Source organism: Oncorhynchus clarkii, chromosome 12 (genome assembly GCF_045791955.1).
Source record: "Oncorhynchus clarkii lewisi isolate Uvic-CL-2024 chromosome 12, UVic_Ocla_1.0, whole genome shotgun sequence".
NCBI lineage: Eukaryota > Metazoa > Chordata > Actinopteri > Salmoniformes > Salmonidae > Oncorhynchus > Oncorhynchus clarkii.
Window position 1 is genome coordinate 57,916,610 of NC_092158.1, and position 27,208 is coordinate 57,943,817.

Genomic DNA, 27,208 nt, shown 5'->3' on the forward strand with positions numbered 1-27,208 from the left:
AGGGAACATGTGCTGTACAAGTGCCACTCCTGTTCTGATTTGTCAAGTAGTCCCCGAGCCTTGTTCGAGAGCAAACACTGTATCATTGACGTCTGCTAATTCTATACTCAGCAGCAAAACACAATCTAAATTATTTGATTTCAGTGGACGATGTTTAAAAGCACACAAAACAAAAGCCACTCTCTCAGTCGCTCTGAAATTGCAGTAGCCTGTCTGTATCTGTATAGAAGAGATTGGCTGTGCAGTGCTCTAATGAGCCATGTGAAAGAAGATAGGCTGTGTGATAGAGTGGCTGGGGTCAGAGGGCAGGGTTTATCAATCATAGTGCCAGCCAGTAAGCAAGCCAATTAGGCAGAGAGAGAGAGTGTCCTGGTCAGTCAGTGTGCTGCACATTGGAACCCAGCTGTTAGATCGAGGACAGAGAGAGAGAGGGGGGGGGGTGAAGAGAGAGAGAGAGCAGGGCAGGAATGAGACTGATGGATGGCTGCAGGCTGAGGCTCGATTGGCTCTCTGATTCTGTTTCCTATCTGATTGCCCTGCAAAGGTCCCTAGAGATACACTCGTTGGGCTGATAGTGGACTTGGAAAGTGGTATGAGCGGTGTGTCTGTGTGTGTGGGTGTGTGCTTGAGTGCTTGTCTATCTGTCTGTATCTACCTGTCTGTGTCTTTTTGTGTCTGTCTGTCAGTCTGTATGTCTGTCTGTGTAATCTTATTCTGAGTCTATGAGTCTGTGTTTCTCTATGTGTTCACTGGTACAGCTCCTCTTACCGTTTGACTGCTATTGTTTTTCAGGCATTGGATGTATGGGCCATGGGAGTGACTGTCTACTGCTTTGTGTTTGGGAAGGTAAGCAAGCCAGCTGATTTCTGTGTCCATTTTCTCTTCTTTTCACTACTTCCCAGCCTGCCACCAAACATTATTTTTTTCAGTGACATTCTATGGGAGAAGTGGTGGAAGAGGGGTTTTTCCTATGTATAGATAGTTATGAGTCTCTGCTAGCACAGTTGGCCCCTCTGTATAACTCACAGACGTCTAATGGAACAGTGGAACATTTAGCATTTCATTTTAGTGCAATCTGGTTCACATCACATTTATGCTCTTACCTAGGAATACAGATTTGTTTTGCCCCCAGGATGTTCTTAGAATTTTAATTATAACTTATAACGCTCACTTTTTTTACCTCTCCTCGTCTGTCCTCTCCTCTTTTCGCTTTTCAACTTGCAGTGTCCGTTCATTGATGAATACATCCTGGTTCTACACAATAAGATCAGGACTAAATGTGTGGAGTTCCCAGAGTCGTAAGTCTCTCTTTTTCTCTCTCTTTCCCATTACTCCATCACCCCTCCGTCCTCTTTATTAAATGAGACAGACTTGATGTTCCAGACATCCCAGAGTTGAAACCGACGCTGCCAACTTAGGTGTTGCTCAGAGGAGTCACTCTCACACAAGCACACACACCCTTCAAAAGTATGGTGATGTTCCTAGTGTTCTGTCAACTGAATGTGATTAAAAAAAAACAGATCCTCTGAAGCCAAACCGGAGTGTCAGTAGTGGTTACCTGCAGACTGTAACACTCACTCCCAGTCTCCTCTCTCCTCTTCTCTCCTTCTCTCTCATTCACTCTATCCTCTTATATCCTTCACTCTCTGAAAAAACACCCAATGCCAGACAAAAAGTAGCCTGGAGGCAAATTCTAATTCTCTGTGTCCGGTATAGGCGAGAAAGAAAGAAGAAGAGTTAGATAAAAACAGACGGGAGAGGGAGACAGAGAGAGGAACACAGCGAGAGTGTCAGCTGGAGTATGTGTGGGGAAGACATGTAATCTTGTCATCCCCAGCCTAATGAAATAGTCTCCCTGTCTGTGTAGGACATGTAATCTTGTCATCCCCAGCTTAATGAAATAGTCTCTGTGCATGCGTGCGTGCGTCTGGTGTGGACCCTTAGCTGTTCTGTGTGGGAAGATAGCATGCTGCTCCCTAGTCCCCCTAACACAACAACATCACATTACATAACGGGCTCATCTCAATGCAAACACCTTACAACAACACTGCCTGGGTTAGCTTAGCTACCACCACTGTCATTATTTAAGATGGATACTGTTGGAGGATTTTTACCTCTGTTCATTGTTTACGTGATCAATAACTGCTGTTAACAGAACTGTCGAACCCCCCCCTGTCTGTGTGTCTGTGTTCTTGTAGGCCAGAGATCAGTGAGGAGTTGAAGACTCTTATCCTGAAAATGTTGGACAAAAACCCTGACACCAGGATCACCATACCTGAGATCAAGGTGAGGGGAGGAGAAACCAGTCCAGGGCTCCACCGGCATCCCCCTTACTTAGACGAATGGTACTGTAGGAGGTTACTTGCATAAGGTAGTTTCAATGGGACTCATTAACAGGCAGTGCTGAATGGGTCATGAACATGACTGAACGTGTTCTCCCAGTAGATTGCCAGATCAACAGCTGTCCTTAGTGTTAAAGATCACACACAAGTGCAAGTAAGCGAAGTCCCAAAACTAAAGGTGAAGGCTGAATCCACTCTCCCTACGAGTTCTAACTTGTAATCTGATCTGTTGTCAGCGGATCATCTCTCTCCAGGGGCTATGTGTGGGTGTGGGTATGGCCTCCAGTTCCTCCATCTCCTCATCAGAAAAGAGCCACTGCTCGTCAGAGTTCCCATGTTGCCTCATCTGTGGAGGCGCCACGACCTCTTCCTGTTCTTCAGCAGTGTCCTCAGAGTCAGACCAGGCCTTTATTTTCTGTATCACTGGGTGCATGCGGGCCTCTCTTTCAAAGTCGGCCCTCCGCATCAGCTCCCTATATTAGAAGGCTTGAAGCTGGCAGAAGTACTCATAAAAGGACTGGATGTTGTGCTGGAGCATAGACATAAATGTGGATATGTACAGTTGAAGTCGAAAGTTAACATACACTTAGGTTTGAGTAATTAAATCTAGTTTTTCAACCACTCCACAAATGTCTTGTTAACAAACTATAGTTTTGGCAAGTCGGTTAGGACATCTACTTTGTGCATGACACAAGTCATTTTTCCAACAATTGTTTACAGGCAGATTATTTCACTTTATATTTCACTGTAATCACAATTCCAGTGGGTCAGAAGTTTACATACACTAAGTTGACTGTGCCTTTAAAGAGCTTGGAAAATTCCAGAAAATTATGTCATGGCTTTAGAAGCTTCTGATAGGCTAATTGACATCATTCGAGTCAATTGGAGGTGTACCTCTGGACGTATTTCAAAGCCTACCTTCAAACTGCATCTTTGCTTGACATCATGGTAAAATCAAAAGAAATCAGCCAAGACCTCAGAAAAAACATTATAGACCTCCACAAGTCTGGTTCATCCTTGGGAGCAATTTCCAAACGCCTGAAGGTACCACATTCATCTGTACAAACAATAGTACGCAAGTATAAACACCACGGGACCACGCAGCCATCATATCGCTCAGGAAGCAGACGCGTTCTGTCTCCTAGAGATGAACGTATTTTGGCGTGAAAAGTGCAAATCAATCCCAGAACAACAGCAAAGGACCTTGTGAAGATGCTAGATGAAACAGGTACAAAAGTATCTATATCCACAGTAAAACAAGTCCTATATCGACATAACCTGAACGGCCGCTCTGCAAGGAAGAAGCCACTGCTCCAAAACCGCCATAAGAAAGCCAGACTACTGTTTGCAACTGCACATGGGGACAAAGATCATACTTTTTGGAGAAATGTCCTCTGGTCTGATGAAACAAAAATAGAACTGTTTGGCAATCATGACCATCGTTATGTTTGGAGGAAAAAGCGGGAGGTTTGCAGCAAAAAAAAATGTTGTGGGGGTGCGTTGCTGCAGGAGGGACTGATGCACTTCACAAAATAGATGGCAAGGAAAGAAAAATGATGTGGATATATTCAAGCAACATCTCAAGACATCAGTCAGGATGTTAAAGCTTGGTTGCAAATGGGTCTTCCAAATGGACAATGACCCCAAGCATACTTCCAAAGTTGTGGTAAAATGGCTTCTCGACAACAAAATCAAGGTATTGTGGTGGCCGTCACAAAGCTCTGACCTCAATCCCATAGAAAATGTGTGGGCAGAGCTGAAGAAGCGTGTGCGAGCAAGGAGGCCTACAAACCTGACTCAATTACACCAGCTCTGTCAGGAGGAATGGGCTAAAATTCACCCAACTTATTGTGGGAAGCTTGTGGAAGGCTACCCAAAACATTTGACCCAAGTTAAACAATTTAAAGGCAATGCTACCAAATACTAATTGAGTGTATGTAAACTTCTGACCCACTGGGAATTTGATGAAAAAAATAAAAGCTGAAATAAATCATTCTCTCTACTATTATTCTGACATTTCACATTCTTAAAATAAAGGGGTGACCTAAAACAGGGAATTTTTACCAGGATTAAATGTCAATGGAATTGTGAAAAACTGAGTTTAAATGTATTTGGCTAAGGTATATGTAAACTTCCGACTTCAACTGTATGTGTTCCAGAAATCCTGGTACTACTCCATGTACAACTCTGGGAGACTGGGGGTGGCCGCCTCCACTGGTTACTGAATAGGGCAAGGGCTATGTATATTTTGGAAAAATGTATGATCTTTGATAGCAGAGACAAGTTTAACATCTAGTCTTGGGGTTGTTGCCACAAAAACTGATATCCAAACAAACATTGGCCCCTATCAACCAAACATTCTCAATTAAAACCTCTACAAAATTTGCTATGCTTGATTATGATATCATCATATTCAAATATTATTGTATTCCTTTGAATGCAAATTGCCATGGTAATGAAATATAATGGAAGGAAGGAAAGAAGGAAGAAAAAGAAGGATGGAAAAGAAGGGCATGGACTGTTTCAAATCAAAATAGAATGGCTTAGCTGCTATCTTTGATTAGCTTACCATGAAATGCTTCAATTTACTCAAAGCCACTGACACACATAGAGGAAGCAAGAACTATCCAGACCTGACATCCTGGTGTCGTTCTCTCTCACTCTCTCGCTCTCTCTCTCTCCTGACGGCATCCCTGACAGTAGACAGCCTTAGCCATTAGAAGACTGTTTACAGCATCAGGCATTTCTAGAGTCTGGCCAATAGATGATTTTGATAGTTATTCCCCCTCTCTCTGCTAGGCTTTCTGAGTGCTTTGTCTTTTTGCTTTTCTCTGTGTTTTTGTCCTGTTCCATCATTTCAGGAAGCCTCATTAGGTTGTCTTATCATCCACGTCTCCAGTAATGATTTGACAAGGATCTTACAGTAACTTTAGATTCTTCTGCATGGGCATATCTCTCATGGTAGGATTTGTCCAGTTGTGCCCAAGCACATACCATATCATTGTGACATTCTGGTTGTGTGTGTCTCCGTCAGTTGGACCCGTGGGTGACCCAGGATGGTTGTGATCCTCTGCCTCTAGAGGAGGACCACTGCAGTGTGGTGGAGGTCACTGAAGAGGAGGTGCAGAACTCTGTCAAGTTTGTCCCCAGCCTGTCCACCGTGGTAAGGAGTCTGAAGTGTGTGTATGTGTGTGTACGCATGCCTTTGTGTCTGCCTGCCTTCATGGACGTACAAACATGTGTTTGCATGGTCATGGGTCTGTGTGTGTACGTCTGTGTGTGAATCATCTGATTCTAAGTCGTGTGTGTGTGTGTGTGTGTTTCAGATCCTGGTGAAGGCCATGCTGCGCAAGAGATCCTTCAGTAACCCCTATGAGTGTCCCAGGAGTAGAGCGGAGAGGTCCATGTCTGCACCTAGCAACCTGCTTATGTGAGTAGTACAGCTCCAACACCCAAACTGCCAAGTTATCAGTCACCCACCAATAATATCTCTTCTGTGACTTACACGCCCAATAACAGATATTACATGGAGCCTATTTTGACGGCTGATATTAGGCTTTTACAGATGTACTGTATTTGTATTGGTGTAAACAAAAAAAGAAGGATTGATCTAAGATGTGGAGAAAATGCTCGGAAAAAAGTTATTTTTTGTAGAATTTTACTTTTTTTTCGCATTTCATTATTTGTCCTGGAGTGGGTGCTCTTTACATGGCTATAAGCTTATCTTGCCTTGGCGCCCTACAGCAAGACTGAATACTATCACCCAACGCAACTACACTAGTAGGAGATGAGAGTGAACTACTGTGAACTAGCTGTTACTGTTTCTATGTGGAGTCCTGAGTTGACAGACGCTTGCCAGCTCAATAAAGTGACAGCAATGCGCACTGGCCATACACTTAAGCAATAAGGCACCTCGGGTGTTTGGGGTATATGGCTAAGGGCTGTTCTTAAGCATGACGCAACGCGGAGTGCCTGGATACAGCCCTTAGCCGTGGTATATTGGCCATATACCACAAACCCCCGAGGTGCCTTATTGCTATTATAAACTGGTTACCAACGTAATTAGAACAGTAAAAATAAATGTTTTGCCATGCCAGTGGTTTACGGTCTGATATACCACGGCTGTCAGCCAATCAGCATTCAGTACTCGAAGCACCCAGTTTATAATGTTACTTGAATTGTCACGGGAGGGTGTTGGGTGTCGTGACAATAAATGGATGCCTATGCCCAAATGTAAATGTAAATGTAAATCTAATAACGTTCGACTCTGTGGTAACGTTAACATTACAGCCCTTTAGTGTAGCCCTCGAAATCTGGTGTTATATTTGCTTTTTGCAAAGGGTATTCCCCAAGCTGTCACTAAATTGTTTTCAGAGACACAAAAAAACACAGCAGGTTACAAAGTAGAGCTTCGTAGTTACGTTTTTGTGTATGGGTTGTCACTTGTCAGGGACTTCACTCATGCCGCCAAACTTACCCTAGTAAAACTGACTATCCTACTGATCCTCGATTTTGGCGATGTCATCTACAAAATAACTTTCAATACTCTACTCAGCAAATTGGATGCAGTCTATCACAGTGCCATCCGTTTTGTTACCAAAGCGCCTTATACCACCCACCATTGCGACCTGTATGCTCTAGTCAGCTGGCCCTCGCTACATATTCACCAGACTCACTGGCTCCAGGTCATCTATAAGTCTATGCTAGGTAAAGCTCCGCCTTATCTTAGCTCACTGGTCACGATAACAACATCCACCTGTAGCACGCGCTCCAGCAGGTATATCTCACTGGTCATCCCCAAAGCCAACACCTCCTTTGGCCATCTTTCCTTCCAGTTCTCTGCTGCCAGTGACTGAAACAAATTTCAAAAATTGCAGAAGCTGTAGACTTACATTTCCCTCACTAACTTTAAACATCAGCTATCTGAGCAGCTAACCGATCGCTGCAGCTGTACATAGTCCATCTGTAAATAGCCCACCCAATCTACCTACCTCATCCCCATATTGTTTTTATTTACTTTGCTGCTCTTGTGCACACCAGTATCACTACTTACACACCATCTGCTCATCATCATCTGCTCATCTATCACTCCAGTGTTAATCTGCTAAATTGTAATTACTTTGCTACTATGGCCTATTTATTGCCTTACCTCCTCATGCCATTTGCACACACTGTATATAGACTTTCTTTTTTTTCTATTGTGTTATTGACTGTACGCTTGTTTATTCCATGGGTAACTCTGTGTTGTTGTTTCTGTCGCACTGCTTTGCTTTATCTTGGCCAGGTCGCAGTTGTAAATGAGAACTTGTTCTCAACTAGCTTACCTGGTTAAATAAAGGTGAAACAAAAAATGTAAAAAGTATCCAATTCACGTTTTTCCACCCCCATCTAGCCCGCTAACTAGGGTTAGTACCCTCCTGGGATCCTTGGGACGACCCTACGCTAAACCCTAACCAAAAATCGGTCTGATTTATTTTTGTTTTATCTAGCAGCACATGTTTGACACAGACACACATACTGCAATTAGCACACATCACTCACTCCTCATATCCTCCTTATTGATCTTCTTCTTATTGCAATTATTCATATTGTTATCATTATAATAATAAGTCATGTCATTATCATTAGTAGGCTTAGTAGACTAGTAGCCTTGTATCGAGCTGTAGGCCTAAGAGCATGCATTTTACAGTAGCCTAGGTATAGCTATACCTAAAACGTCCATTAATACATTTCAAGTCCCTAAAAATAGAAATCAACTCAGCAAGTCTATTGTCCTGCTTATAGCCCATCAAGGGTGGATGGCTTGTTTTGTATTGCAACAATAGCTTGCCAAACGATTTACACCTGGCCCAGATGAGGCATTGCCAGTTGTGAATTCTACTGGACACTTCAGACAATCAAAGTGAATGTGACTGTACATCAAATATTGCAATGGTAAAACTATCATTTTTGCCTGACATGATAACTTTGCCTTCTCTTAATTATTGCCTTAAATGTTGGCATGCATAACATTATTTTGAATTTGATTTCTGAATCATACAGTATTATGGAAGCGGAACACACTCGTCACTCTCTTTCAACAACTCTAAATCACTTTTGCATGCGCTCCAAAGGGATAACTTGAAATAAAAATATATAGATTCATGAAATAGTCGAAAGGAACATTTGATAATTTATTAGCCTTGTGGTTCTAAGTTTTCAGGCATACCATGTGAATTAGGCCTTGTGTAAAATCGTAAAAAGCACAAAAGCCACTGTTGCATGTAGGTCTAGATTATTTATGGGTTGATTATATAGAAATCTCTAAACATTATTTGAACAACGCCAAAGCAAATTTCTCTCTGGCACAGGAACCACTGACTTGCTTCCTTTTTATATAATCAAGATACCTCCTGGTAACTCTTTACTTGAACAGCTCATGAAGTCTCCTAAATATCTGTCAACTAGGTGGAACTCTTATGACTAAAGAGGCTTCATGAGTAGAAAGTTATGGTATTAAGACTAAACAGGGTGGGCACTTTGGCCTACAGCTCGCTGTTTGTTATACAAGGCTAGTACTATAATGAAATTGACATGACTTATTATAATGAGGATCATAATAATAAGGGTATAGTAGTAACAGCTGTGTTTTTTTAAATGTATCTATTATTTTACCAGGTAACAGGGGAGAATGAGCCAATTGTAAACTGGGGATTATTAGGTGACCGTGATAGTTTGAGGACCAGATTGGGAATTTAGCCAGGACGCCGGGGTTAACACCCCTACTCTTACAACAAGTGCCATAGGATCTTTAGTGACCACAGAGAGTCAGGACACCAGTTTAACGTCCCATCCAAAAGACAGCACCCTGCACAGGACAGGACAGTGTCCCCAATCACTGCCCTGGGGCATTGGGATATTTTTTAGACCAGAGGAAAGAATGCCTCCTACTGGCCCTCCACCACTTCCAGTAGCATCTGGTCTCCCATCCAGGGACTGACCAGGACCAACCCTGCTTAGCTTCAGAAGCAAGCCAGCAGTGGTATGCAGGGTGGTTTGCTGCTGCTGGTGTGCACAATATGTGTTAACGACAGGTGCTGTTAGATTACAGTATCATTTTTCTGCCTGCTTGGAACAGCGTAAACAACACAAAATACATTCTAAGTAATACCAGAAAGTCTGTTTTAACATTTTTTTTAAAGCCTTTATTACAGCATAGCAAAATATTAAAAACAGCCAGATATTTGGTGCTCACAGAATCAGTAGGCTATTAAACAAACACTCAAACAGGGAACAGAAGCAGGATCTGTCTTGTTTCTGACGATATATATGGTTATGATTTATAAAGCCAGGCACCTTTTAACAGTTAGGCTTTTAATTATAGACCTATTTAAATTGGGGTTTCCTCTCCTCAATTTTCTTAGACGGTTAAGGCAAGGGATGTTTCTCCGCTGCTGCCTCTACCGCGTTGTTCTCAACACCAAAATGCTGCTTGACTTCGGTACTATGCACATAGTAACATATAGGGAAAAGCGCCAATTCAATGCTGCACTGAAGATTGTTTCAGAACCGCAGACAGCTATATTTTTCAGCATCAGGCTGAGTGACTTACTCATTCGTGGCTTTCATTCATAATAAGTTATACTATAATGCAGGGTTAAAGACACATTCTTTCTGATCGTCTGTAGCATACACAGTCTCTCTCTCGCTACAGCTCATTTCATTTGAATTATTATGTGGATTATAATAGATTGACATATTTGTAGGGGTTGATGCATTTTTCATTAGGACAAATCAGGTCTGTGATATTGAGTTAGAAATGTAAAACTTCAGTCATTTAGCAGACGCTCTTATCCAGAACGATTTTCATACTTTTTCGTACTGGTCCCCCATAAGAATCAAACCTACAACTGTGGAGTTGCAAGTGCCATGCTTTACCAACTGAGCCAAATGGGACTTAAGCCTTGAATACCTTGTAAGTTTGCCCTTTTTGTCCGTTAGGCTACACTATACAATATGACTCAACTCTGACTGACTGCAACATCTATCGGTAATCTGAACTGTGGCACAAATTGGGGGATTTTTCACACCTATCTGAGCTGTTAGACTATCCTTTTGTAAATTAATGGAGGTGTTTGTTTCTTTACGATTTTTGAAAAAGGATACTTGTGCCCTACAGCCCATTACATAAACAAAGAGTGGGTGCTCGTGGAGAGGGTGGGATTCACCATGGAGTAGGACAGTTCCCAGCTCAAAACTGTAGATAACATAAGGCCAGCTATTGTGAAAGAATACTTGTGGATCTTGTTGTTCCGCTATCGCTTCACACTCGACTTGGAGGCAAGCAAACAGCCTACTCTTCACCTGGTTGATGTCTGGTTCCAAAGGATAAATTGTCACCAACAGAGGGATGTGTTGTTTCAGAGAGAAGCCAGCTGCAAGCCTGCAACCAGGCACGGTGGATGATATCCTTTTCCTGCACAGCAATCTGAAGAAATCAGAGTGATTGAATGGACTGTTTTTGAAGTTATTGTTTTAGTAGCTAATATTAGAAGGGTCTTTCAAAGTGATTTGAGTTGTCAATGTGCTGCATTGTCACGTTAGGCGTGATATGAATACATTCTTCTTTAATGAAATAAAGAACACTAAACATACTAATAACCATGCCGCTATATCGACCTAGTGCTGACATGCAACTACACATAGACAATAACCCACAAACCCAAAAAATGGAAATGGCAACCTAAATAGGATCCCCAATCAGAGACAACGATAAACAGCTGTCTCTGATTGGGAACCAATTCAGTCCACCATAGACCTATAATAAACCTAGACTAACAAACACCTCTAGATATACAAAAACCCTAGACAGGGAAAACAAGCATACCCACCCTCGTCACACCCTGACCTGACCAAAATAATACATAAAACATAGAAAACTAAAGTCAGGGCGTGACATGCATTGCATTGTGAAAATAAAAATATGTTGTTCATTATTCATGGCATGGTTTCTTTTTTAGCTAAATGTTGAATAGACATGCATACAAATTAATTCATGCAAATTAATTCATGCAGGAAAAGGGGAATAATAGCCTACTATTAGGCTAAATAAATTGATGTTATTCCGTTGAGTAACGGATCGGCTCTCAGAACTCATAAGAGGCGGATTCTTTCTTCAATATAATCATTCATTCAGAAGGTTAAAGCCATAGATCTTAGGCCCACAGTAAATTAAATTATATTACCAGGTTCATTTTTCATCAAGTTATAATAATCCATGCCTTCTGGGAATGTTATAAAGTCCAAAAGTTATGGGTAGAGATAGAAAGAGTTTACTTTTGATCTGTCGGCATATTTCAAGACTTAACATTTGAGGTGCAGGTTTGATGCTACTTTTCTTGTCAATCATCTTGAAAAAATGTCCTCCGTTAACACAATGGGAAGGTAAAATGCTTTATTATCTACATGTTGAAAGTACGTGGGTGACAAAGAGAAACAAAATGGTGTAGTTTAAGGCCATGTGGTGGAGAGTGATGCTGGGGGGGGGGGGGGGGCGCATGTGGGTCTGAGCAGGTGTGATGTAGTGGATGTTTGTGTGATGTTGTCATTTCTATGTGTATGTTTTGTATTATAAAACAATATATATATCTTACATATATATATCTTAATCTAACAATTCCCCATCATCTACCTAATACACACAAATCTAAAGGTATGGAATAAGAATATTTACATATAAATATATGGATGAGCGATGGCCGAGTAGCATAGGCAAGATGCAATAGATAGTATACGATACAGTATATACATATGAGATGAGTAATGTAAGATATGTAAACATTGTTAAAGTGGCATTGTTTAAAGTGACTAGTGAGTCTCTATGTAGGAAGCAGCCTCTCTGAGTTAGTGATTGCGGTTTAGCAGTCTGATGGCCTTGAGATAGAAGCTGTTTTTCAGTCTCTCTGTCCCAGCTTTGATGCACTTGTACTGACCACACCTTCTGGATGGTAGCGGAGTGAACAGGCAGTGGCTTGGGTGGTTGTTGTCCTTGATGGTCTTTTTGGCCTTCCTGTGACATCGGGAGTATTGAGACCACGGTACGACAAGCCCAGACCCGAGAACCTGACCTCGGCCGAGGTCCCACTAACAGACTTTATGTTCCACGATCAGCCCGTTCTCGAGTGGTACAATGGAGACAATCCTCAAAATTAACTGGGCATCCAGGGGTTAATCGGACACGGGAGTTCCTGAGGCGGAAATTCTGGTGGCCCAACATGATTGAGGATGTGAGATCCTTTGTTGCAGCCTGTTCCACCTGTGCCCAAAGCAAGTCCTCACAACAGCTACCGGCTGGGTTTCTCCAACCTCTGCCCATCCCCAGCTGGCCCTGGTCCCATCTGTCCTTAGACTTTATCACAGGGTTACCTCCATCCCAAGGGCTTCCCCAGGACATTGTCTCAGATCGTGGGCCCCAGTTCGTTGCACGGTATTGGAAGGCCTTCTGTTCCCTGTTGGGGGTGTCGGTGAGTCTCTCCTCGGGGTTCCACACACCCTATATCAGATATTTCTTTGTAGTATTGGCCAATAGCCATATTTGTTTCATTTTATGGCTTTTTTAACCATGACAGAGCATAAAACACACTCTAGGATCAGAACATTTCACTTAATGATAAATAACTAGGAAAAGTAAATTGAATGGTGAAAATGTTAATGGTGGAAAATAAATAGAGATATATTTTTTATTTATTGTACAGGACATTCCTTTATGGAGACCCTGAACTGATTTTTTTGGGACCCATTTGTTCGTCAAAAGCCATTTCTGGGCCAAAAAAATAAATACATTATACAGGTCCATTATAATTTGTACACATTTATTATTTGGAAGTTCATGTTGGATATGCAATATTGTGAACATTTTGGGACAATATCTATACTGTCTAATGGAAAAACTGTGCAGGCCAACCAGGAGCTGGAGAAGTTCCTCTGCTGTTTCGTCACCACTCAGGCCAGAAGCTGGAGCAAGTTCCTCATCTGGGCAGAATATGCTCATAACACACTGCCGAACTGTCGCCGTTCAAGTGTCAGTTCAGGTTCCCCCTTGTTTCCTGAACAAGAAGCCGACGCGGGGGTGCCATCAACCGAGGCGTTCAATCGAGGACGTCGCTGCACCTGGATCAGAGCACGATCCTCCTTGCTCCAGTCCTCTGCTCGACACCAACACCAGGCAAACCAGCTGCAAAGGCCTCTTCGGCTCCGCTGACCGGGTCAACGGGTGTGGCTTTCCACCCGTGATCTTCCCTTGAAAGGTGGACTCGTGGTAGCTCGCTCCATGCTGCATAGGACCATTCAAGATCCTGAGTCGCATCAACCCGATCACCTATCATTTCCAGCTTCCCAGGTCTATGAGGGTCTGTCCATCCTTCCATGTCTCCCGTCTCAAGATGGTAAGGACCAGTCCCTTCTCTCCCTCCACACCTGCTGCTCCGCCCCCTCAAGCCCAGCCTAAACTGTCCGCCGTTTGTTGGAGGCTCGTCAAGTCCAAGGCACCCTGCAGTACCTGGTGGACTGGGAGGGCTACGGTCCCGAGGAGTGGGAGTGGGTGCCTGCCCGGGTCATCCTGGATCCGGGAATTGTTAGGGACTTTAACCAACTATGTGGTGGTCGCCCTGGCTCAGGGGCTGGAGCCGCTCCTAGAAGGGAGGGTACTGTCATGGTTTCTACCTGTCACCAGAGGGCGGCAGAGAACGTCCTATAGACAATAATGACACTCTGGTGTGTCCTATTACTCATGAATATTTCCCTGTTAAAAGAGGTTCGTTTTCTGGTTTCCTTTGCAGAAGGTTAAATTGTTTACCGTGTGCATTTGTTTCCTGAGTGAGTTTTCAAGACTTAGTGTTTTGTTGTTTTTTTCCAGTGTATTGTGATCCTGCAGCTACTGTTTATCAGTAAAGTATTTATGTTTATGCTTAACCACTGATTCCTCATCCGGTCTCTTCTCTGCACCTGGGTCCAACCTCACCACGTTACACTGTCTTTCTCTCTGTTCTCTAATCTAATCCTCCCCCTCTGGCAGTGAATAAGCGAAAGACATAATGGTTTGGAACTGTCCCGGTTTTACCTCAGATACCCCTGACCTGTGATGTTTTTGTTATTTTGTATGCATTTACTATCCCTTTGGAATAGTAAACCTTGAGAAAACATTATGTTTATTGGCTATACTAGACCTATACTGGGCCTGTCATTAATTCAACAATTTCTCCTAAACATGTAACTTCACTGGGTAAGATAAGGATAGTGAGAAAGTTGGAGACACATGTGACACAAAATCTGTATTTGACACAACAAAGGATGACCTGAACATTGACTGGTTAGCAATTAGCGATTCCTCTCAAGAGAAAAATCCTAACTGTGACTAATGCCTGTAATTTGACCCAGATTATCACTCAACCAATTAGAGTGCATGTGTTGGATCTGTGATATCCACTTGTATTGATTATATCTTATTCTTCACTAATGCTGAAAAGCTTTGCTCCAAAGCACTATCAGTTACCTTTGGCTGTAGTGTCCATAACATTGTGGCAATAATAAGGAAAGCCAAAGGTTGGGCATGAAGTAATTTAATGTATAAGTGTTTTCTCAGAACTCAAAATGTTTTCTCAGGACTCTTTTGTTGAATATGTAAAAAATGTATGTTGTGTATGAGGAAGTTAATCCAGATGCAGCACTGGAAATATTTGTAAAATTATTCATGCCAATTGTTGACAAGCATGCACCTGCTAAGAAATTAACTGTGAGAACTGTTAAAGCCCCCTCGATTGATGGTGAATTGAAAAATCGTATAATTTAAAGAAATTATTCAAGAGGTTGACATACTGTAAACTGATTGGTTGACATACTGTAAACTGAGAAATGTGACTAAATTGAACAAAAATAATAATAAATTATATTACTATCCCAAGATAAATGACATAAAAACCAATGGAAAAGGACTTTGGAGTACCTTAAATGATATCATGGACAGAAAACCCAATTCATCGCCATCGTTCATTGAAGTTGACGGGTCATTTATAACAAAACCTTTCCATATTGCCAATGATGGCACCGACAGACAGCTCTGCTTCTAGTTCCTAAGCAACAGAACGTTTTTTGTGTTATTACTTACAGCCAGAAAGAACATTTGGATATCAGAGCAGCGGTAACTCACCAGCATTACGACCAGGAATACAACTTTCCCGAATTGGATCCTTTGTTCGTAACCCCCAGGACAATTAAACTTATCCCAGGTTGTGCCAAGACACCGTCGGCAGAGAAGAGGTATTCGGAGTGGACTTAGTAGTCCGACTCAGGAGGTGTGCACATCATCCACCGCTTCTGACTATATTACTCACTAATGTTCAGTCCCTGGACAATAGAGTAGACGAGCTCAGGGCGAGGATCTCCTTCCAGAGAGACATCAGGGACTGTAACTTACTCTGTTTCACGGAATCATGGCTCTCCCCGGATATACTGCCCCCTCCATACAGCCAGCTGGGTTCTCAGTTGCGTAGATAGGAATAAAAAACTCTCTGGGAAGAAGAAAGGCAGAGGTGTATGTTTCATGATTAAAAACTCATGGTGTGATTGTGGTAAAGTACAGGAATTCAAGTCCTTTTGTTCACCCGAACTAGAATACCTGACAATCAAATGCCGACCGCATTACATCCCGAGAGAATTCTCTTCGGTCATCATCACAGCCGTGTATATTCCCCCTCAAGCCGATACCTCGATGGCTCTCAAGGAACTGCACTGCACTTTGTGCAAACTGGAAACCGCATATCCTGAGTAGGGCTGTGGCGGTCATGAAATTTTGTCAGCCGGTGATTGTCAAGCAAATAACAGCTGGTCTCACGGTAATTGACCATTAATTAACATAAACATGTTTAGCATCTCCTGGCTTCCACGCATAGCCTTCAAGCCACTGATGCAGACCTTTTAGAACATTTACTTTTTTTAAAGTCTAATAAATCCATTTAATGTAGCCTACACCATCACAAGAAAGCAGTTATTTATTTTAGACAGGTCTAAAGAAACATGATATGAAGACAATGTTGTCAATTTCAGAACAGAATAGCATACTCCAAGTTGTCCTTATGTTAGGCCCTGATATGACTATGCTGTGGGCTACACTAGTTCATTTAGCAGACAGGATTTGCTTAGAATTCCATGGCATTGTTTTTTCTTATTTTATAGTATGAAGAATACAATTGAACATAGCTTAAAAAAAAGAAAGGATGTTTTCTCGAAACGATTTCAAAGGAAGTGCACACATGCGGCTATTCTGTGTTGAGCAGTTAACAAATAACCAGTCCTCCTATATGCTTAATGTCACGTTCTGACCTTAATTATTTTGTTATGTCTTTGTTTTAGGTTGGTCAGGGCGTGAGTTGGGGTGGGTTGTCTATGTTCGTTTTTCTATGTTGTGTTTTGCGTTTGGCCTGGTATGGTTTTCAATCAGAGGCAGGTGTCGTTAGTTGTCTCTGATTGAGAATCTTACTTAGGTAGCCTGTTTTTTCCACTTGATTTGTGGGTAGTTGTTTTCTGTTTATTGTGTCTGCACCAGACAGAACTGTTTCGGTTTCATTTTTTCGTTTTCTTGTTAATTTGTCATTAAGTGTTCCGTTCTATTAAATATCCTCAACACATACCATGCTGAGTATTGGTCCGATCTCTTACTCCTCATCAGAGGAAGACGAAGAGGACAGCCGTTACACTTAATTTAGATGTTGCTTGCAACTTTAGGCTTATTGTTTAGATGATGGGACTCTAAAGAAAAAATGTGCTTGAAAGGAATCAGTCTTTCATTCACAATTTGATAAGCACTTGATAATATTCTCACGAGGCCTCAAATTTCCAAGAGGCATCCCCCTTGTGTGGCAGTAAGTGAGCGGTGCTCCGAAGCAGACTCTCTCAGAAATCTGTCAAGGATCCCTCTGGAACTTTCATTGCGCACACCTAGCCCCTATTCCCACTGATTGTATTTGTATATATGCGCCCTTTGTTCACCATGGTGGGGTCGATTATTGTTACAATGTCCATTGGTGCGTGTGAGTACCTGTGCTGTGTGTTTTGGGCTTTCATGCCCTTGTGGATTGCGCAGATGATTCCGGGTCTCGTCCCGTATGTTAATCATTGTGCGTGTGTGTATGTATTCGAGGTACTCCTTGCTCTTTTGTCTGGGTCTCAACCCTGTGTTTTGTGTAAGTGTTTGTTTGGTCTTCGTCCCCGTGCCTTTACACGGCATGCCGTAATTTGGGCTATAGTAAAAATATATATTACGCATTCCTGCACCTCTCTCCCGAATCTCTTCATACCAACGTGACCAACGTGATCTAAATTCTTATTAGCCAATTTCCCGTCACGTGATCCTTCTCACAGGAATTTCAGCTAAGAAGTAGGCTAAGTGAATGAAGACAGATACATTGGAGACGCAACTGTGTGCGTCCCTCTTATCTAATTCCGAGGCGCATATTGAAGATAGAACTGTCTACATTTAGCCTACTTTTCGTCAGCCAACAAGATGAGTAAGGCCTAACGAACAGCAAAGGCACTACTAGCCTATGTCAATCTACTATCCCCCATAGTACAAAAGTCAACCTATTCTATTGGTTGTCCTTCTGTGCAATAAATAAATATTCCAAACATACTCTGGGACATTTGTGGGATGCAATAGATCCCAAATTAATACAACCATGAGGTGTGCAACTATGTTTTCAAAAACTAGCCAAATACATTTAAGCTCAGTTTTTAACTTGTTATGGCTGCAATCCCGTTAACGGGATAATTGTCATCAACAACCGCTGAATAGCATAGCGCTACATTCAATTAATATTACAAAAAATATTTATATTCATGAAATCACAAGTGCAATATAGGAAAACACAGCTTAGCCTTTTGTTAATCCACCTGTCGTGTCAGATTTTGAAATTATGCTTTACAGCGAAAGCAATCCAAGCGTTTGTGTAAGATTATCGACAAAACATTAAGTACACTTAGCATCAGGTAGCTTGGTCACGTAAATCAGAAAAGCAATCAAATGAATCGTTTACCTTTGATCTTCGGATGTTTTCACTTACGAGACTCCCAGTTACACAACAAATGTTCCTTTTGTTCCATAAAGATTATTTTTATATCCAAAATACCTCCGTTTGTTTGGCGCTTTATGTTCAGAAATCCACAGGAAAGAGCGGTCACGACGACGCAGACCAATTCCAAATAGTTTCCATAATGTCCACAGAAACATGTCAAATGTTTTTTATAATCAATCCTCAGGTTGTTTTTAAAATATATAATCGATAATATATCAACCGCAAATGTCTTTATCAGTAGGTGAGGGAAAAGCAATGGCTGTCCAAACTCAGTTGCGCGAGCAAAACTCATGTGACCACTTGACGCGATGTTATCGTTCTGGCTAATTTTTCAAAATAAAAGCCTGAAACTATGTCTGAAGACTGTTGACACCTTGAGGAAGCGATAGGAAAAGGAATCTGGTTGATATCCCTTTAAATGTAGCAAAGGGAGGCTATGGAACATGGAGTTTTCAAAATAGAAGGCACTTCATGTTTTGATTTTCCTCAGTATTTTGCCTGCAATATCAGTTATGTTATACTCACAGACAATATTTTGACCGTTTTGGAAACTTTTGTGTTTTCTATCCCATACTAATAATAATATGCATATATTAGCAACTGAGACTGAGGAGCTGGCCGTTTACAATGGGAAACTTTTCATCCAAGCTACTCAATACTGCCCCTGCAGCCATAAGAAGTTAACAGAAATACTTTAATATTTTTCGTACCTCATATACAACGTAGATGGAGACTTCGACATGTTGTGTATATTCTTTTCAAGTTATAGTATTTCCTTTATAACACTTTTAATCACATTACAAAATCAAAACCAATATGACATTAGTGTTCTATAGATCATATCTGGCCATTCCCCACGTTCTCAAGTTATAAATATTGTTCCAGTATTCGCTTTTTGAATGTGTTAGAGTTTCAGCGGGAAAAAGTCTGTTGTGACTCCCCATCCCGCATGAGGGAGTGTAATCATTGACTGACACTAATTAGCATAACGCAACGGACATAAATATTCCTAGAAAATATTCCTATTCATGAAAATCACAAGTGAAATATATTGAGACACAGCTTAGCCTTTTGTTAATCACCCTGTCATCTCAGATTTTCAAAATATGCTTTACAGCCAAAGCTAGACAAGCATGTGTGTAAGTTTATCGATAGCCTAGCATAGCATTTTGTCCAGCTAGCAGCAGGTAACTTGGTCACGGAAATCAGAAAAGCAATCAAATTAAATAGTTTACCTTTGATGAGCTTCGGATGTTTTCACTCACGAGACTCCCAGTTAGATAGCCAATGTTCCTTTTTTCCAAAAATATTATTTTTGTAGGCGAAATAGCTCCGTTTGTTCTTCACGTTTGGCTGAGAAATCGCCCGGCGAAAATGCAGTCACGAAAACGCCGAAAAATATTCCAAATTAGCTCCATAATATCGACAGAAACATGGCAAACGTTGTTTATAATCAATCCTCAAGGTGTTTTTCAAATATCTATTCGATAATATATCCACTGGGACAATTGGTTTATCAGTAGGACCGATTGGAATAATGGCTACATCTGTATTTTACGCGAGAATCACTCTGGGAGCCATCAGGTGACCAGTTGCGCAATGTAGCTGCTTACGGGTATTCTTCAACATAAATGCGTAAAACTACGTCACAATGCTGTAGACACCTTGGGAATACGGAGAAAAAGTAATCTGGTTGATAGCCCATTCACTGCTCAATAGGGACGCATTGGAACGCAGCGCTTTCAAAACATGAGGCACTTCCGGATTGGATTTTTCTCAGGCTTTCTCCTGCAATATCAATTCTGTTATACTCACAGACAATATTTTTACAGTTTTGGAAACTTTCGAATGTTTTCTATCCTAAGCTGTCAATTATATGCATATTCTAGCATCTTGTCCTGACAAAATATCCTGTTTACTACGTGAATGTTATTTTTCCAAAAATGAAAATACTGCCCCCTAGTCACAAAAGGTTTTAACAAAGCACATTCCTTGGTGGGTTTTGGAGAAGGAGATCTCTCTGCATCTCCTCTCCTTTAATTTATGGCAGGGTGTGAGCCGTCAAACCGGCCCAGTTCCCTCCTCTCCTCTTCTGTGTGTGATTGAAGGTCTGGTTACTGTCATCCATTGCCAACCTGACCTGACCCATTCCAATCCTCACAGGACAGTCATGACAATCCTTCACAAGTGATATGCTAATATTGTCACCCATCAGACTATTCTTAATTTAATGTTGTCTTTACATATACTAAATAATATATGTGTGAAATTAGTTTTGAGTTGGAATGGACCATAATCATGCACCTGTCTCCGAACAGGGGCATGGGGAAAAAATACATGTCATCTATACAATTAAATAGCGAATGGAGGACGCTTTTCCCATGGTTCATTTTCATGCCAGCCAGGTAGGATATACTCTTGTTGCAAAGCAATGTGATTGATATTAGGAAAGTTGCTAAATAAATAGAGTAGGCCTAGCCTATAGAAAGCTGATGGGGATCCTCCTATTTTTAATAGAGGCCATCAAAACTCTGTTTTCTCACGCAATTGCATAGACTATAGAAATGTAGCGCAACATGAGCTCATGGGCTCTCATGCTATTATCTGAGGATAGCACCTCCGTAAACAAAAGAGAGAAAGTATATTTCAACCCTGCAGGCGCGACACAAAACGAAGAAATAAAAATATAATTCATGCCTTACCTTTGACGAGCTTATTTTGTTGACACTCCAATATGTCCCATAAACATCACAAATGGTCCTTTTGTTCGATTAATTCCGTCGATATATATCCAAAATGTCCATTTATTTGGCGCGTTTGAACCAGAAAAACACTGATTCCAACTTGAGCAACGTGACTACAAAATATCTCAAAAGTTACCTGTAAACTTTGCCAAAACATTTCAAACTACTTTTGTAATACAACTTTATGTATTTTTTTTATGTAAATAATCGATAAAATTGAAGACGGGATGATCTGTGTTCAATACAGGAAGAAAACAAACTGAAGCATGCTTTCTGGTCACGCGCCTCTATCTAACAGTACACTTCAAGTGACCCTCGTTCAAGATAGACGTACTTCTTCATTACACAAAGGAATAACCTCAACCAATTTCTAAAGACTGTTGACATCCAGTGGAAGCGATCGGAACTGCAAGAAGGTCCGGATTCCCAATGAAAACCCATTGAAAAGAGAGTGACCTCAAAAAAAGAATCTGAATGGTTTGTCCTCGGGGTTTCGCCTGCTAAATAAGTTATGTTATACTCACAGACATGATTAAAACAGTTTTAGAAACTTCAGAGTGTTTTCTATCCAAATCTACTAATAATATGCATATCTCATCTTCTGGGGATGAGTAGCAGGCAGTTGAATTTGGGCATGCATTTCATCCGGACATGAAAATACTGCCCCCTGTCACCAAGAAGTTAACAGCCCTAAACCTGAGGCCATATTTATTGTCTCTGGGAACTTTAATAATGCAAATCTGAGGAAACGCTGCCGAAGTTCTATCGACACATGTCCTGCAGTACTCGTGCAAAAACTCTCGACCATTGTTACGCTCCATTCTGGGATGGCCCCCATCCTCCCTTCGGGAAATCAGATCACGACTCAATTCCGTGTTGCCTCTGAGAATAACATTGACGTATACACTGACACAATGACTTAGTTAATCAGCAAGTGTATAGGGGATGTTATTCCCACTGTGATGATTAAAACCTATCCAAACCAAAAACCGTAGATAGATGGCAGCATTCGCGCAAAACTGAAAGTGCGAACCACTGAATTAACCACGTCAGGGTGACTGTGAATATGGCCAAATACAAACAGTCCAGTTATGCCCTCCGTAAGGCAATCAAACAGACAAAATGTCAGCTGCAATTGGAGTTGCAATCCAAAGACTCAGAGATGAGACATATGTGGTAGGGACTCCAGACAATCATGTATTGCAAAGGGAAAACCAGCAAGACGCTCCCGGACAAGCTAAACACCTTTTCTGCTTTAATGATAACATGTTATGGGTGTAAGATGTATGCCATCTGTTGGTAAATGTTAATTACTGCAACACCAGTGTTCTTACCAGTGTGCTTAGTATAGTAGTGCTCTACTACATCAGGCACACACATGCGCCATGCATGAACAACACAGTTTGCAGCTTACAAACAGAGCAAGTGGATGTTGAACACGTCAACCAGACTGACTACCCCAATGTTACAAATCAGACAGCACACAGACCGGGGCGAAAACCTCCAGGCATTGAGGTCTGTGATTCTGATGGGCTGGCCCAACTGCACGGAAGAACCTGTTCTAGCCATCGAAGAATATTGGCCAGTCAAAGAGGAGCTCAGTGTTCAAAATGGAGTGATATTCAAGGGTCAGATAGCTGTTCTTCCCCGGTCCCTGCACCATGAGATGTTGGTGCGCATGCACTCAAGTCAAATTGGAGGTGAGGCCTGTTACAGAAAAGCATGTGACATGCTGCATTGACCAGGAATGCAGAGTGAAATAAATGACAATGTCAGTAAATGCACCATCTGCATTGAATATGCCATTGAGCAACAGAGAGCGACAATAGGAAGTCTAGATCTCTTCCAGCACAGTGGCAAAGACTTTCTTCTGGTATTCAATCATTACTCAGACTTTTGGGAGATTGACTTCCTCCCCGACCTCTGAGCAGTGACGACGATCAAACGTTGCAATGCGCAGTTTGCCTGCTATGGCCAGCCATGTAGTGTAATCTCAGATAATGGACCCCAATTCTCCTGTTTTGAGTTCCGGAAATATTCTGCAGAATACGAATTTGAGCATGTCACCTCATCGCCATGTCACCCTGCCGACTCTGCCTTCCCAAAATCCAAAGGGAAGGCAGAGTCGGTAGTCAAAATTGCAAAGGCAAGGATGCCTGGAAAGCGGTCCTGCAGTGGTGCAATACCCTCAACTGAAGGCATGAATAGCAGCCCGACCTAGCGCCTCATGGCAAGGAGCTTAAAAGCAGCTCTGCCAGTAGCCAACACTCTCCTGGAGCCCTGTGTGGTGACGTACATGCTGGAGAAGCTTTGTCACAGAGGACAGATGTCCAAGTTCATCAATGACAAATCAGCAAATTACTTACCTGAGCTTATGGTAGGTGAAGCGGTGCGGATGAAGCCACTACCAGGGGACCGGACGGGCCTCTGGAGACTTGCATCCTGTGTGCATAAAGTTGCACCACGCTCCTACTTGGTCAAAGTGAATGGATCACTGTACCATCGTAATAGGTTTGACCTTCGGGTTGCTGAGCCAGCACCTCTCAGAACCCTGATGGTCATAGGGGTCGCATGACAAAGAACGGACCACCAGCAAGTCATGGGCCTGACTCACTGGGCCAAGAGCCAAGGGATTACAGGGCAGCCGCTCCCTCAGCCATCAGGACTCCCATGTTCATCAGCACTTCCCTAAGATAGTCATGTGACCCGCCTGCCGTGATCCCACAATCCTCACAGAAAAGCCCCTTGTCTTTTCACGCTGTGGGCGGCTGTCCCTGACACCTAAAATACTTCATCTGTAGGTTTCCTATTATGGACTGTTGACAGACCACGATTTTGTTTTACACTTTTTTTTAAAGAAGTTTACAAATTTGAAAAGTGAAGAGATTATCAAAATGTGTTTAAAAACAAAACTGAACTGTTCATGTTGGATGTTATTACTAGGTTTGTTGTGATTGTGAATTGACAGCTCCTTTCCTATTTTATCAAATGGAATATGTTAAAAGTGTTGTTTACCATCTGTTGGTAAATGCTAATTACTGCAACAACAGTGTTTTTACCCGTGTGCTTGATATACCCAGATGTATTGGAATGTGCTGAACAACACTGGTTACTTGCATCAATGACTGTCTTGTCATTTAACATCCAAACATAACACAGTGATACCCATACGGGCCGCTCCCAAGGACTGTGAACTCTCATTCTCCGTGGCCGACGTGAGCAAGACATTTAAGCGTGCTAACCCTCTCAAGGCTGCCGGCCCAGATGTAATCCTAACCGTGTCCTCATAGCATGTGCACACCAGCTGGCTGGAATGTTGACAGATATATTCAATCTCTCCCTATCCCAGTCTGCTGTCACCACTTGCTTCAAGATACCCACCATTGTTCCTGTACCCAAGAAAGTGAAGGTAACTGAACTAAATGACTATCGCCCCATAGCACTCACTTCTGTCATCATGAAGTGCTTTGAGAAGCTAGTTAAGGATCATATCACCGCCACCTTACCCGACACCCTAGGGCCTAGACCCACTGCAATTTGCGTACCGCCCCAATAGGTCCACAGATGAAGCAATCACCATCGCACTGCACACTGCTCTATCCCACCTAGACAAGCAGAACACCTACAGCATGTAAGAATGCTGTTCATTGACTACAGCTCAGCCTTCAGGCTGGGTCTGAACCCAACCTGTGCATCTGGGACCTGGAATTCCTGATAGGCTACCCCAAGTGGTGAAGGTAGCAGCACCTCCACCCGCTGATCCTCAACACAGGGGCCCCACAGGGGTGCGTGCTCAGCCCCCTCCTGGACTCCCTGTTCACCCATGACTGCGTGGCCATGCACACCTCCAACTCAATCATGAAGTTTTCAGACGAAACAACAGTGGTAGGCTTGATTACCAACAACGGCGAGACAGCGTACAGGGAGGAGGTGAGGGCCCTGGCGAAGTGGTGACAGGAAAACAACCTCTCCCTTAACGTCAACAAAACAAAGGAGCTGACCATCCATCTTCCTCACATTCCAGAAGTTTCATGGTTTTATGGTCATGACAGGGTCTTGATCTGGTGGTCCACACACCTTGATTGACCTGGCTGTGTGGCATGGAGCATTTTCCTGCTGGAAAAAACAATCCTCAGAGTTGGGGAACATTGTCAGAGTAGAAGGAAGCAAGTTTTCTTCCAGGACAACCTTGTACGTGGATTTTTTTCATGCATCCTTCACAAAGACAAATCTGACCGATTCCAGCCTTGCTGCACCCACTGTGAAATTTGGTGGAGGATTTCTGAACTCGTCCTAAGTTAAAACATTAGTATTGTGTTGTTTAAAATGAATATGAACTTATTTTCTTTGCCTTATTCGAGGTCTGACAACACTGCATCTTTTTTTGTTATTTTGAACAGTTTTCATTTTCTGCAAATAAATTCTCTAAATGTAATGATGGGGCTGGGAGTCGGAAGCAGGTTCAGGTGAAACGTTTTAATAAAACAACAAAACCAAGAACACGGCACTAACATAAGGCAGTATACCGATGCACAAGAACAATACCAACTGGTGAGTGAACATGGGAGAGTGACATACAGTGCCTTGCGAAAGTATTCGGCCCCCTTGAACTTTGCGACCTTTTGCCACATTTCAGGCTTCAAACATAAAGATATAAAACTGTATTTTTTTGTGAAGAATCAACAACAAAATCTACAATGGAATGGTTCAAAAATAAACATATCCAGGTGTTAGAATGGCCAAGTGATCACTCTGGATGAACTGCAGAGAGCTACAGCTGAGGTGGGAGACTCTGTCCAAGGACAACAATCAGTCGTATATTGCACAAATCTGGCCTTTATGGAAGAGTGGCAAGAAGAAAGCCATTTCTTAAAGATATCCATAAAAAGTGTTGTTTAAAGACAAGCCACCTGGGAGACACACCAAACATGTGGAAGAAGCTGCTCTGGTCAGATGAAACCAAAATTGAACTTTTTGGCAACAATGCAAAACGTTATGTTTGGCGTAAAAGCAACACAGCTCCAATTTGGGCCTGCTTTTCTTCAGCAGGGACAGGGAAGATGGTTAAAATTGATGGGAAGATGGATGGAGCCAAATACAGGACCATTCTGGAAGAAAACCTGATGGAGTCTGCAAAAGACCTGAGACTGGGACGGAGATTTGTCTTCCAACAAGACAATGATCCAAAACAGAAAGCAAAATCTACAATGGAATGGTTCAAAAATAAACATATCCAGGTGTTAGAATGGCCAAGTCAAAGTCCAGACCTGAATCCAATCGAGAATCTGTGGAAAGAACTGAAAACTGCTGTTCACAAATGCTCTCCATCCAACCTCACTGAGCTCGAGCTGTTTTGCAAGGAGGAATGGGAAAAAATTTCAGTCTCTCGATGTGCAAAACTGATAGAGACATACCCCAAGCGACTTACAGCTGTAATCGCAGCAAAGGGTGGCGCTACAAAGTATTAACTTAAGGGGGCTGAATAATTTTGCACGCCCAATTTTTCAGTTTTTGATTTGTTAAAAAAGTTTGAAATATCCAATAAATGTCGTTCCACTTGATCGTTCCACATGATTGTGTCCCACTTGTTGTTGATTCTTCACAAAAAAATACAGTTTTATATCTTTATGTTTAAAGCCTGAAATGTGGCAAAAGGTCGCAAAGTTCAAGGGGGCCGAATACTTTCGCAAGGCACTGTATAAAGGGGAGGAAATGATGAAGGTAATGGAGTCCAGGTGTGAATCATAATGATTCACAGGTGCGCGTAATGATGAGTGCCAGGTGTGTGTAATGATGAATCCCAGGACCGTTGGTTAGTATTCTGGTGACATCGTACGCCGGAGGGGAGGAGCAGGAGCAGACGTGACACTAAAATGACAATATTTGTATTTGGAATTTGGGAGAAATGTAGTCAGTAGTTTATAGAATAAAACAAAAATGTAAATTTTACCCAAACACATACCTACCTATAAATAGTCAAACCAGAGAAACTGATTATTTTATAGTGGTTTCTTAATTT

General features: G+C 42.1%; 1 protein-coding gene across 3 annotated transcripts in view; it reads left to right on the forward strand.

The window, feature by feature from the left end:
* Positions 1-27,208, forward strand: part of LOC139422096 (calcium/calmodulin-dependent protein kinase kinase 1-like) — a 128,321-nt gene that overhangs the window by 96,932 nt on the left and 4,181 nt on the right. For all 3 annotated transcript variants that reach the window (XM_071173247.1, XM_071173246.1, XM_071173244.1), the window contains 5 exons: positions 793-846; positions 1,225-1,298; positions 2,199-2,286; positions 5,377-5,505; positions 5,669-5,772. In XM_071173247.1, coding sequence (XP_071029348.1) covers positions 793-846; positions 1,225-1,298; positions 2,199-2,286; positions 5,377-5,505; positions 5,669-5,772 — 449 coding nt within the window. The remainder of the gene's footprint in view (positions 1-792; positions 847-1,224; positions 1,299-2,198; positions 2,287-5,376; positions 5,506-5,668; positions 5,773-27,208) is intronic.